At 40.4% G+C, this 12,847-nt stretch overlaps 1 protein-coding gene across 1 annotated transcript; it reads left to right on the top strand.

Annotated features, from left to right (window-relative positions):
• Nucleotides 1-564: 564 nt before the first annotated feature.
• Nucleotides 565-11,838, top strand: LOC102232308 (histone-lysine N-methyltransferase SETD1B-A-like). Its single transcript, XM_023343299.1, has 17 exons — nt 565-756; nt 859-963; nt 1,867-2,137; nt 2,219-2,331; nt 2,978-3,970; nt 4,696-5,403; nt 6,309-6,407; nt 6,492-6,546; nt 6,637-6,809; nt 7,656-7,782; nt 7,865-8,245; nt 8,389-9,396; nt 9,817-9,980; nt 10,060-10,185; nt 10,753-10,872; nt 11,035-11,172; nt 11,277-11,838. The coding sequence occupies exons 1-17, from the start codon at nt 619-621 to the stop codon at nt 11,448-11,450; spliced, it is 4,893 nt and encodes a 1,630-aa protein (XP_023199067.1). The 5' UTR covers nt 565-618; the 3' UTR covers nt 11,451-11,838.
• Nucleotides 11,839-12,847: the final 1,009 nt, after the last annotated feature.

Genomic DNA, 12,847 nt, shown 5'->3' with positions numbered 1-12,847 from the left:
CACAACACATTTTATGACTGCAATACTCGTCATGAATGTATTAGAACTTAATTATTATACAGAAATAAAACAAGTAATTTTCTATAAAATTGCTCAATCTATATTTAGATTTTTGTATAAAATTCCTTAAGCATATTTTTTTCATTAAGAAGTTGTGATAAGGGAGGGATATTTCCCTAGTTGCACTTTCCATGTACCTCCACTCTTTCGGTGTTCTTCCGCAAGGCCCCAGGATCTACATTACATTCTCTGTTTCTGCCTCCTGGCGGATGAATCCATTATCCTACCAGCGCGACGACGTGTAAAAAAAAAAAAAATCACCGAAAATTTTTAACAGCTTTGCAACAATGTTGCCTGTTCAAAAGACAAAACTTCGGTACAGGTAAGCGAGATAAGAAGTGTTTCGCTTGGACTAACTTTGGGTATTTGAGTATGTGTCGTTTCACAGCCTGTTATCTTTCAGATATGGACACAGGTGATGCTCTCCATCACCTGTTCGGGTGTGTTAACCTCTGCTGGAGGACTCATTTCTGCTAGCTTACAGCGGCGTTGACCGTGGTGCAAAATGACGCCATATGGCCTTTATTTTTTACGTTCTTACAGGTTTTGACTAATGTAATGGAAAGCGAAAACCAATTTACAGAGACAGTGACACCTCCTCAGCAGTGGAAAAGTTGCAAATTAATCATCGACCCTGCCTTAACTAAAGGACTATACAAAGTGTGTCGCTTTGATGGACAATATTTTAACATACCCGTAAGTATTAACCTCCAATTATTGCGTCCATCTTTTGCCTAAACATTCAAATTAGTTCGTTTTATATTCCACGATAATAATAAGTATTTTTTTCGTTGTCAGGTTGAGGATTTAGGTCTGTTTCCTGTGGACACCGTCAGAGATCCCAGAGTCTGCCGCCTGTGGAGTAAATACAACAAGACTGATCTGTTGGTTCCTAAATATAAGGTACTTTTCGTATGTAGCCATACATACAGGCACATAGCATTAAATTAAAAATATTATCAAAAGTTTACTTATTTTATTAAGCTTAAAAAAAGCACTTATTTCAGTTCATTTGGAGGATTATGAGCTAATCAAAGATCCAAATATATATAGACTATTTCAATTGAATATCAATAAAAAATATATATATTTTCATCACAGAAATCTTATGTTGGTCTGTTGACTTGCTGCCAGTCAGTGACACCCTCCACTAAGAGGGGAAGCAACAAAATGTCATCTGGCTGTTCAGAGTGCTGCAGAAGAATAGAATAAAAAGAGTCGTTATCGTCCTGCAAATGGGAAATTCAGGTGTAACAGCAGCATCAGGTGTATCGGTTCACACAAAAAGTTCCTAAACTGTTCAAATAATATATAATAAAACAAGCCTAAAACAAAAAACACTGTGCAGTTATTAGAAATAGCGACATCGGCCTAATGAGCCAGACTGCTTTTTTAAAATGTGCATTATGTCGATGGGTTTTGAACATTAAATAAAACAAGCATCTTGAGAAAAAAGTACAGTGGAAGGAAATAGTAGGGTGAAAATAAAAAGGTGTACTGCAAGTAAAGGTAACTGCTGCATTGAGACGATTATGAAATTAACCTTCTGAAGGCATAAACTTCAGCTGGAATAAGAGCTCTAAGAGAAAATCTTTAGGTTTTTTTTCTGAAAAAAAGTTTTTTATTTAACTGTAGGCTATGATCATTAAAATAATAGAAACAGGCCTGAGTCCATATGTGATAAGTTAAAATTTAAAATTGAATTTCATGTTTTAGTAAATTAACTTCTGTTAATTATCTTTTTAGATTTGCCTGTAAAGGGACTTGGAAAAAAAACAAATTAAATGTTTATGTATGTCTTTCTAGATCGATGAGTGGTACGTTGGGCCTGTTCCTCCCAAGGAAGTGACATTTTGCAGGTTAAATGATAATGTGAGGGAAACATTCCTCACAAATATGTGCCAGAAATATGGTAAAGTCGAAGAAGTGGAAATATTTTACCACCCGAAGAACAAGAAGCATCTGGGGGTTTCGAAGGTCGTCTTTGACACGGTGAGAGCTGCAAAGAACGCCGTGCGGCACCTTCATCAGACATCTGTGATGGGAAACATCATACATGTGGAAATCGATTCTAAAGGTAAAAAGGGTTTGTTTTCCCTCTTACATTTAGGTAGATGTAATTGTCTTTGATTAACTGACTAATCAAAGATTTCCTCAGGTGAGAAAAGGACGAGATATCTCCAGCTGCTGTTTAACGGCCCATATACTCCCTGGACGCTGCCTGTGGGAAGCAGTGAGCGCGCCCTGCAGAGCTTAGTCGACAACCTGTTGGTAAACAATAATGCTTTGAACGCTGACACCACATGCTAGGGCTGGGCGATAAATCCATTTTATCGATTTATCAAATCCTTTGGGTTGAAAGTCTGGACTTTTTTTCACCATTGCACTCCTTGGCTTACCAAAGTTCAGAGTGATGTCCATTTAGGCTGTCAGGCTAAACTTGAAAAAGTCACTCCCGCACACATCTTCATTGCCTTCTGTGACTCAAAGCAGTTGTAGCTACTAGGAGCTAGCTGCTAATATACCCTCGATAGCTAACTAGCTAGCTTTTTACCGTCCTTCCTGGGTAACAGCAAATTAATCGCCAATTTATTGTCTTTTGTACATTTGTGTGCTGATACAGGTGTTCAATTTGATTCATAATGGCCTTAAACTCTGAAGGATTTGAATGAATTGTAGCAGCATTTACTTTCTTTTTTGGATCACTAAAGTATTTTTTAGTTGAATATCAAATTGAATTGAAAAAAATCGTAATAAATCATGGTAACGATTCCAGAAACCCTGATGAAAATTGAAAGTTGGATCCGGTATGAAAATATTAGAGATTTCATTTTGAAGCCATTTCGCCCAGCCCTACCAGAGGCTTAATAACATTATGGCTTCATGTTGTTTCCCTCATCTGTCCCTCCTGTTGTAGACCAGCACAACCGCTCAGCAGTCAGGCAATGCCTCCAGCCCTGCCAGCATTGCCACACCCCTCTCCCTGGACACAGCCTACTCCAGCATGTGGGGGGACACTCCTTGCAGCCTGGGCCTAACGCCACAATCTCAGGGAACCCCCCGCACTCCCTGCCTGTCTGCGACTCCTCTCTCCCAGGACTCCTGCTACTCCAGCCTTCAGGCGACTCCTGTCCTTCAGGGAGAGCCTTCCAGCTATAGTCTTCATAAACATTTAAGACGAGCGCTTTGCCGTTTTAGACCCGTGAGGCATCACGGGGGATCTCGCCCGCCTTCAAATGTCAGCCTTCTGTTTAAGAGTAGCCAGCCGCAGCCTCTGATCCCGCCCTCGAATCAAAAGCAGCTCGCAGTGTGGCGTGACGAAGCGAAATGCTCTGCCTACAACGAGCCCCCCTGCAGTCCTGCCTCTGGTCTTCAGCAGTCAGAACACACGGGTAGCTCTTCTTCTGTGATTTCCTCGCACAACGATGTCCGCCTGCGGAGCATTCATTTCACAGCTGACAGTCAAACTGCAGTAAACGTCCCACACAGAGAGCAGCAGCTCGCGGTGGAGAGTTTGGACTCCCGCATTGAAAGTTTACTGATAAACAGTCAGATTTCTGATGCTTTATTCTTGGATAGGAAAACTTTAAAGGCTGATGAACCCTCTCCAGACAGCCCTGCATCCAGTCGTTGCAATCCTAAGCGTGTTTTCTCGGAGGATTTGCTTTTTTGCTCTCTGTCACCTAATGACTCCTCTACCAGCAGCCACCATCGCCCCTGCCTCGATGTGGGGAATATCAGTCCATCGCTGCTCGTTGAAAACGAAGAGGATGAAACCAATCGAGCTGTTTTGTTTCTGGAAGCAAACACCCAGTCTCCCACTCCCTCTGAGTCTGAACCTTCGGAAAGCAGAGTTCATGTAACACAGCAGGAAGACACTGAAACTCCTCCCTGGATTTCATCCTCAAAGGTAATTTTTCTATTTTTCTGCATGAGCATTTCAGATACGATGCCTTGGTAAAGGTTTTATACTCGTTTCAGGCTCCCCCTGAACAAGCAATATACAGCCTGTTTGTCTTTGCAAAACACTAAAGATCAGTCACATCAAGCTTTGCTGCAAAATTTTAATTTAGGTCTGGAGACAGAAGCCAGCTCTAAGGGACTGTAGGCCACGCTGTTGGAGCTCTGGCTGAATTTATTTATTTTTTTTTTCCCTGGATTTTCCTATATTTACCTCTCTCCATGTTTCCATCGATTTTGACCAGTTTTGACCAGTTACCATGTGGCATACTGGTATCATTTTCATTTTTGGATGATTGATTGAACAGGACTCATTGAGATCTCCAAAGCCTGGGATATACTGAGATCAAATTACTCACAGCTGCTGGACACGCAGTTTCTTCTGAAGGGAATCTTTTACATTTGATTTTGTTTAGGGGTATGTGAGTAGAGGGGGGTGATCACAAATGTACACCCCTTAGATTTTCATTTAAAAGAATTAAACCATAGACTGTTCTTGCTCTGCTTTACAAACATGTAATTTTATGTTGGTATACCACAAAAATGTGACAAGACAAAGTTCTAGACTGATAAAAGCTTTTTCAAGGCACCATATCATGTAGATACTAAAATAACTATTTTATTTGCATTTGTAATATTTATGTTATATGTTGTTTTTGTTTGTTTGTTCCTCAGGAACATTATGCTGTAGATAAAGATATACGTCTTCCACATATTTTCCAATCTGGATCTCTGCTACCAGCAAAAGACACATCCTCATTCCCTAAATCTCCCTCTGCAGCTTCTCTCACTAATCCCACTCTACCCAGCCTCCCCATAGCTGCTCCTCCAGTTTCAGTCAGATGTTCACATCCTCCACAAGCCTCTTTCCCTATCCCTCCCTTCCCTCCACCTATCCCTCCTGTCCCTCCTCGCCTACCGAATGGCACCATCCCTATCCCACCTCCAGGCTGGATCCCACCTCGGGGCATCCCCATCCCACCTACTCCTATTCAACCTCCTCCTTCCATTGCGCCTCCCCCGCCAACCTTTCTGGTTCCTCCTCCACCTTTATCTGGACCCCTTCCACCCCCTTTGCCCATATACCCTGCACCTGTGCAGCCTACAGCACCATTACCTCCGAGGCTCAGGGGCGCACCACCTTTCCCGTTCCCTCGACCACCCTGGCTCGCCCCGCCTTTTCCCTCTTTTAACCCCTTCGTGCCACCACCAAACTACAGTCCTGCACAGGAACACCGCCATAAAATAACAGTGGAGAAGGTTTTAGACATTCTCATGGATGAGCTGAAATCCATCATCAGGAAAGACATCACTCGGAGAATGATCGAAGGAGTGGCTTTTAGGGCGTTTGAGGACTGGTGGGACTGTCAAGAGAAGAAAAAGGTTTGCTTGTTGTATTGTAAGATTAATGCCCTGATGAATTGATTTGGGAAAATGTTTTGTGTGTCAAGCAAATAGGGCTGAAATGGGGCTCAATTAATCAGATTAATTGTGATGAATCAATTATTCAAATTACCCTCAACTAATTTAGTAATTGATTAATGGCGTGGAAGTATACAGACCCAAAAAAGACCAATTGCTGAAAGATTAAGCCAAATTAAGCCAAAACTCTGCAAAAATGTTAACATTTTAATTTTAAGATAAGAAAAAACTTTTTTAAATATATTCAATCCAAAACTCCTCAAGTTGCCTAGTTTTAGCTTCACCCGGTTCAAATACTGCAAAAAATAACCTCTTTTTAGGCACCTTTAGATCGCATTAGTGGGTTGTTATGGTCTGGCTCTGGAACCATAACAAATCAAAGGGAAGCAACGCATGGGATAACGTAAAATGGGATTTATTTAACAAAAAATCATAACTATTATTATAGTTCTCGGTTAATCTGACGATTGTTCTGACGATTTATTGATTAATCGGATAAAAACTTCGGCAGATTTTTCACTTTAACCTTTTTATACAATATCAGAAATACATCTGTTGACCATTGTTAGATTAACCGTGTTACGGCCCAAGGCCTTTCCTCTGGGTCTTTAACATCCCTATTCTAGAGCTTCTAATTGGTGCTGATTGGAAGTGGAGGCAGCTGGCCAGTGTCTCCAGAATGACATCACATCCAGCTTAAGATGCACCTTGTTTTCTCACTCACCAGCCCATTCTTTTCTGTCTCTCTGCTACCTTCTCCCCTTTCTCCCTTTTCTCCCTCTCCTCTCTCTCCTCTCCAACCAGTTAGTTGCAACCCTCCATGCAAATACATTTTTGCATCATGAGTGTACACTTTCTCGTTCCAGGTCCAGGTTTCTCCTGTGAAAAGTGGAGCATCAGGCGTCATGAATCTCCTCAGCCATATTAGTGAGAAGGGCAAAAAACCTCCTTTGCCTTCATTCAGGGTAAAATATTTTTCCAATATTAGACACACTGTTATACCACTGCAGAGTGAATGAATTATTCATGCTGAAACACTTTTTGTACAGGTAAAAAGAAAACGATCAGAGGAAATAGAAAACCAGTCAAGTTCTGCCCAGAAAGGTTGTAGTATTTTTTTATTTATTTTTATCTTCTTGTTACCAGACCAGAACATTTCCCTTTTACCAACCTGTGTCCAAATATTTGTTTTAGCTTTAAAGTTGCAGCAGGAGGATGATGATGTGGAGAAATCAGACGCAGCCAAACGCAGACATGCCAGACCTCTGGAGCTGGACAGTGATGATGAAGAGAAGGAAGAAGATAATACACATAATGATAACCAGCAGATGTCAGACCAAGTAGAAGCTATTATCCCAGTTCTTATGGTAAATGCTTGTAAAGTAATTAGAGTAGGCAATAAAATTATCACTTATAGTTAAAGAAGAACCTATAAATCCATGATGAGGAATCAGCTGATTTTCAGCAGCAGTGACCGGTGCCTGGCTGGTCGGAAACTCAGAAATACCATTTTCTTTCTGATCAGTGATTATGTGATACATTATCGCTACCGGTTACAACTGATGTTGTCTGTGCTTGTAATATGAATAATTAATGAACTCTTACATATTTTGAATACTGTTGTTTAGACTTTCTTATCAAATTGACTAAGTCAGCCGATTTACAAAAAGTGGAAATCAGAAGTTAACAACATTTTTGATTAGAGCATCTGTTGTTAGAATATCGTCCTGATGTCATTTAACATGAACTCAAAAACACTAAATCTTAGCAAGTGTTTTCCGTCTAGTTTCTAGTGCAAATATCTTACTACACCTGACATAAGACAACTAGCTTAAAATCAATGATTCATCAAGATAAATGAGCTTGTTTTCAGTAAATAATTCCTTAATATTGATTTTAAAAATGTGCTATTTCCACTGGCAGATTTTTCCACGTACAACAAAACATTTTTCCCATGTTGTGAGTGAAAAAATATTCCAGTTGATGTAGTACTTTTTAAATCAATGTTAAGCGATTATGGACTTAAAACAAGCTCCTATATCTTGTTGAAAAGTTTCTTGTAAATTAGTTTTGCCTTATTTCAAGTTTACTAAGATATTTGTGCTTGAAACTAGACAGGTATACTTTCTAAGATTTTGTTTTTTGCATCGATGTCTTAAACTGTTAAGTTTGAATTTGATAAAACTGTGGCATATAAGATACACTTTAATTAGTCTGACAGAGACGATGGAGATGATGTTGGTCAGCGATGTGAAGAAAGGACATCAGCACAGAAAAGGTTTGAAGATGAGGATGCTGTTGTCTGCCGGACTAGTACCGAGGGACAGCGCCTTGGAAGAGGTTTCTTAAAGGGTCATTACGCTCATCACAAAAAATATCTAACTTATCACATACTAGTCAATAATTTAATCTTAATTTGCAGAGAGATTATCAGAGAGCAGCACCACAGAAGAACTCGACTACTCGTCGGAGTCCTCAGAAAGCTTTGATGACTCGTCTTCCGACCTCAGTTCACAACATGATGACACCGAGGAGGAGGACAAGGAGGAGGATGAGGATGACAGGAGCGATGACAAATGCATTGTGATATCTTCTGATGAAGAGTCGGTGGAGCTGGAGCTCGTTGTGACTCCCTCTGCTCCTCTAACGCCTGGAGCTCAGCTGGAGCTGGACTTGGAGGACTGGTTAGAGTCACGCCGTAGGGATCAGATGGAGCAGAACTGCAGCGATGTGGACTCCATGGTGGAGCTCCAGCTCTGTGAGCATTCAGACTCAGAGCTCATTTTACCTATAGGACTGGAAGGTAATTGTTTCAGAGTGTTTTGTATTTTTTTTCTAAGTTGTAGTAATTTTTCCAAGATTCTGCTTTTTCTCAAACCTTAATGAGTAGAAGTTTTCTTGATTGAACTTAAGTAAATCTGTTTTCTTCTTTGTTTCGTTAATCAGCGGAGTCAGGTCTCTGTGTGCAATCAAGACGCCGTGCATGGACTCCAGAGTCTGTGGAGGGCATAGACGACCTGATGCCACTCACTCCCACCGGCAGCTTGGTGGACAGTGACCCTGACAATCTGATCAAAAGCAAACCGGCATCTCCAGCACCTCTGGAAGAAGTGGAGAGGCCACCCACACCAGGCAAGGGGATCGCTGCCGAACTGATCGATTTAGACTCGGATGAAGTCAGTGAAGTCATGTCTCTCTCCCCAGCAAGTAGTGATATTCTTCTAGCTTCTTTCCATTTCCCGCCTCCCTCCTACCCATCGTTCGAGGAAAAGCCTAAAACTCCTGGGAGGGACGAAAGCGGTGGATGGACTTACAGCAGTATGTCAACAATTGGTCAAACGACTGCAACTTTTGAGGGAAACACAGTTTTTTCACCTCTCCGCAGTCCTCCAGATGTTCTACCACTGTCCAGCAATCCGTATATCACTCCCCCAAAAACTCCGGGTAGGGACATCTTCTTACCTAGAAGAGACATTGTCCACAGGAGGAAGACACAGATGTCTCTTCCTTTGCTACATGACAGCCTTCATCGTGTTTCTCCCTTCCCTATATCCTCTCCATCCAGTCTTTCTGAATCTTCATTTGACTCTGCCGATGGAAACCGTGAACGCATAGGTTCAGGTGTGAGAACAAAACCCTTGCAGGGACTGGAGAATATGCCGGGGCTTTATAACGACGTCAAACCCTCATCGAGGCAAAAACTGTGGAGGAAGCTGAGGCGGAGAAAGAGGGCCCGCCTTCGTCAAAGATTGTTTAAGGGAATAAATTGGTCGTGTCAATATCATCGCCTGAGGAGACGTTCACAATGTGAAGAGTATAATATCCTTCATAACATCTGTAGGGACGGTTTGGATGAAGAGGATGCCAGACATCTGCAGAGTACCTATGAAAGGCTGCAGGAGCAGGATAACAGTCCTGGGTGGCTCAGTGACACCTTCTGGATTCCTCATCCTCATATCCTTTTTGTTCTCTATAGTGCTGGATCACAGACACACTATAGAGATTAGATATGTTAATTCAAATATTAATTTAAAAGAAATATGTTTAAATCCCTTTTTACTATAGAAATGCTTAAAAGGTACATGTCATAATTTAGTAAAATATTTGCACCGCTTGGATTTTTTTCTAATTGTTTCCAGCTACAAGCACAAAGTGTCAGAAGTGTCACAAAGTCTTTTTACCCCCAAAAAATATTGGTAGCCATTATTCTTTTTCTTGCCGTTTCACAATTGTTCACTAATTTGTATTATTCCCATGAATTTCATATACAATACATTCAATATTTAGAAAGTAAAGTGAAAAATTAAAATATTCGAGGAATATAATACCTCTTGTATACGTGATCTTTGCTTCCTTTCCTTAACTCCTGTTTACTGACTAAGATCCTGACGGAGAGCAGCGAGGAAAGCCAGGGGCAGCCAGTCCACAGGACAGGCTGCGCTCGCAGTGAAGGTTTCTACAGAATCAGCAGGAAGGACAAGATAAAATATCTCCTAAACACCAAGCCTCCTGCTGACCTTCACCCTGCACTGGATCAGGTAGGGAGGAAAGGATTATAAAATGCATTAATCTCTGTGTAGCGCCTGTTTCATTAAAGGTAAAGGTGTTTCTTCACAGGGTTTATGCATTCCTGTACAGCAACCCACTTCACTGCGATCTGGATCCGACTTCAGGTCTGAACAGCGCCGCCTGCTGTCCTCTTTCAGCTGCTATAGCGACCTGGTTAAGTTCAACCAGCTGAAGGTAAACAATTGTTTAACTGATGGAAATGAGTTATTAAGGCCATGAAATCACTTGTCTCTAAAGTAGTAGAAGACGGAATTAGAAATGTAAAATTGATAAGCTCCAAACATGAGGTTTTTGTTTAAGTCCTATTTTTCTGTTGGACAGTGTCTTGATGTGAGCAGAATCAAATGACGAACGCTGCAATAAGCGCTAATCAGAAATCCAACTTCTCTTTGTGTATGTTTTTAGGCTAAGTCATCCTGAGACAATTTTATCCACAACAATTCTCAAATAATCATATCACTGAATGAGTTTGCTAGAAGTTCTTTTTGAAAAAAAATAAAATAAAAAATTTGAATATAATTAGAATTGCTGAATGTTACAGAAAGCTGCAGAAAATGTATCTTTCATTTTGTATTTATGGTTAATAAACATTTGTATGTGTTAATTAGCATAAAATTAGCTTTTATTACTTTGGTTCATCAGAAGGTGATGTAGATATTTGCCCTCCACACAGCAGTAAAATGTAACCAAGACATTGGTGGCATGTGGAGCTGTAATCTAAATCCTTTCATATTCTGTTAGTTTCGAAAGAAGAGGATTCGTTTCAGTCGGAGTTTAATCCATGAGTGGGGCCTGTTTGCCATGGAGCCCATAGCAGCAGATGAGATGGTGATTGAATATGTGGGGCAGCTCATCAGACAGGTAAAAACAATCAGATAAATTCATCTGACAGATGTTTATTGACAAATCATTTCCACTGAATGTTTTTTATTTTTCTGAGAAGTTCCTCGGGGACCCTCTGGTTGTTCTTGGTAATTTCCAGTGGTGTAAGTGCAGCAGTGTATCATCACACTCTTTGTGTAGGTCATTGCAGACATGAGGGAGCAGAGATATGAGGACGAAGGCATCGGAAGCAGCTATTTGTTCCGCGTCGACCAGGACGCCATCATTGATGCAACCAAATGTGGAAACTTAGCCAGGTTTATCAATCACAGCTGTAATGTGGGTACATAGCGGGTGCTAAAAGCAACAAGTGATTATTAAATGCCTTTATATTGTATTGACAATTAAAATATTCTTTTCTGGATGTCTTGTTATCTTTACAGCCTAACTGTTATGCAAAGATCATCACAGTGGAGTCTCAGAAGAAGATCGTGATTTACTCCCGGCAGCCGATTAGCGTCAATGAAGAAATTACGTATGACTACAAGTTTCCCATTGAAGACACAAAGATTCCTTGTCTTTGTGGAGCCGATAGCTGCAGAGGATCCTTGAACTGATCTCTAATTAACTCTCCTTATTATGCAAAAATCCTCTGGGGTCCTGAAAAGCTCTCTCACCGGACCATAGCTGCTGTTTACAACTGCACAGTTGCTAAAAACTGCCGACGGGTTGATTATGCACAGTAAAGAAAAGGCTTTTAAATTTGATGAAGAAAGGAATGAAAAAAGTATTTGGAGCAATAGTTTATCTCTGCATGCTTTGAAACAATCGGCTGAATAAACTCTACCATGTGTGAAATCTGGTAAAATGCATTTTATGTATTTTTGTTTTTTGACATGATTTTCATCTTTTGCTATTATGTGTGCCTTAAAAATGTACAAACTGATGTATTTTTGGCTCTTGATATGCCACGTGGTTTTGTACACATGTTAAATATGTTAAATAAACAAAGTCAAACACGGTCGATGTTTTTCTCTCAAAACACTTGCAAAAAGTGTTTTTAATGTTTTTAAAAACAAGTCACCAAAAATAATTTTTGCACAAATACTTATGATTTTATTATTCTAAACACGTGAGGACATTTAAAGCTCCATCAGACATTGCCGAATCTACCTACAGGCTACAGAAAAGACGCTAGTTGTCTCATCACCTGCAGATTTGTATCGACATCATTAGAAATTGGAGGCTCTCACCTTTCTAACAACGCATCACCCCGACTTTGTCAGACGTTGCCTGGTGACGTAATTTACGTGCGTGACAGGTAATGGGTAGCTTTACGCATAGTCAACACTTGTTTTGGAGATACCTTTCCGGTTGTGGTTTTTGCGTTGAGTAACAACAAATATGGCGCAGAAGAGGAAATTCGTCGTTTTGGAAGCTTTAGAAAGGATTCGGTGTAGCACCGAGTGATGTTGAGGTCGACGAGTCTCAAAACAAGGTGGAGTTTGAAGTGCAGGAGGAAGTAAACGAGGAATCTTGTGAACCCGGTCCATGAGTAAGTCATACTTCTACTTTTTGGAAATAATTTACTATATTGCAATTAGAAAACTTAGCAATGAACTTTCCTTCTCCGTCTCATCCCACTAACATTTACTCGCCATCATAATTTACTCGCCACTGAAGAGAGGAAGATGTGGAGCAGGGCAGTGTTTCTCTATTACTTTGTTGCAGAGTGTTTATTTATGTTTTTTATTTTGTGACTGTTTATATATAGCTTCTTGCTTTTATACTTGTACATTTGTTTACAGTCTCGTACTCATATTTTTTTCAACAATAGTTTGCAGTTTTTTTTATTGATAATTTTTCCCCCCCTTACATTTGTTGACAAAGTTTTGTCAACAGTTGAAAAACATTTTCACCTCTTTTTTTGTAAAAAATTTCCATTAAATGGAGCCAAAAGGATCCAGCTGAGCTCATTTTCTACTTTTTGTAGTGATTTCATGATGTGCACAAT

This window comes from Xiphophorus maculatus, chromosome 12, assembly GCF_002775205.1.
Source record: "Xiphophorus maculatus strain JP 163 A chromosome 12, X_maculatus-5.0-male, whole genome shotgun sequence".
In the NCBI taxonomy this organism is placed as follows: domain Eukaryota; kingdom Metazoa; phylum Chordata; class Actinopteri; order Cyprinodontiformes; family Poeciliidae; genus Xiphophorus; species Xiphophorus maculatus.
This window is presented reverse-complemented; position numbering and strand designations above follow the sequence as displayed.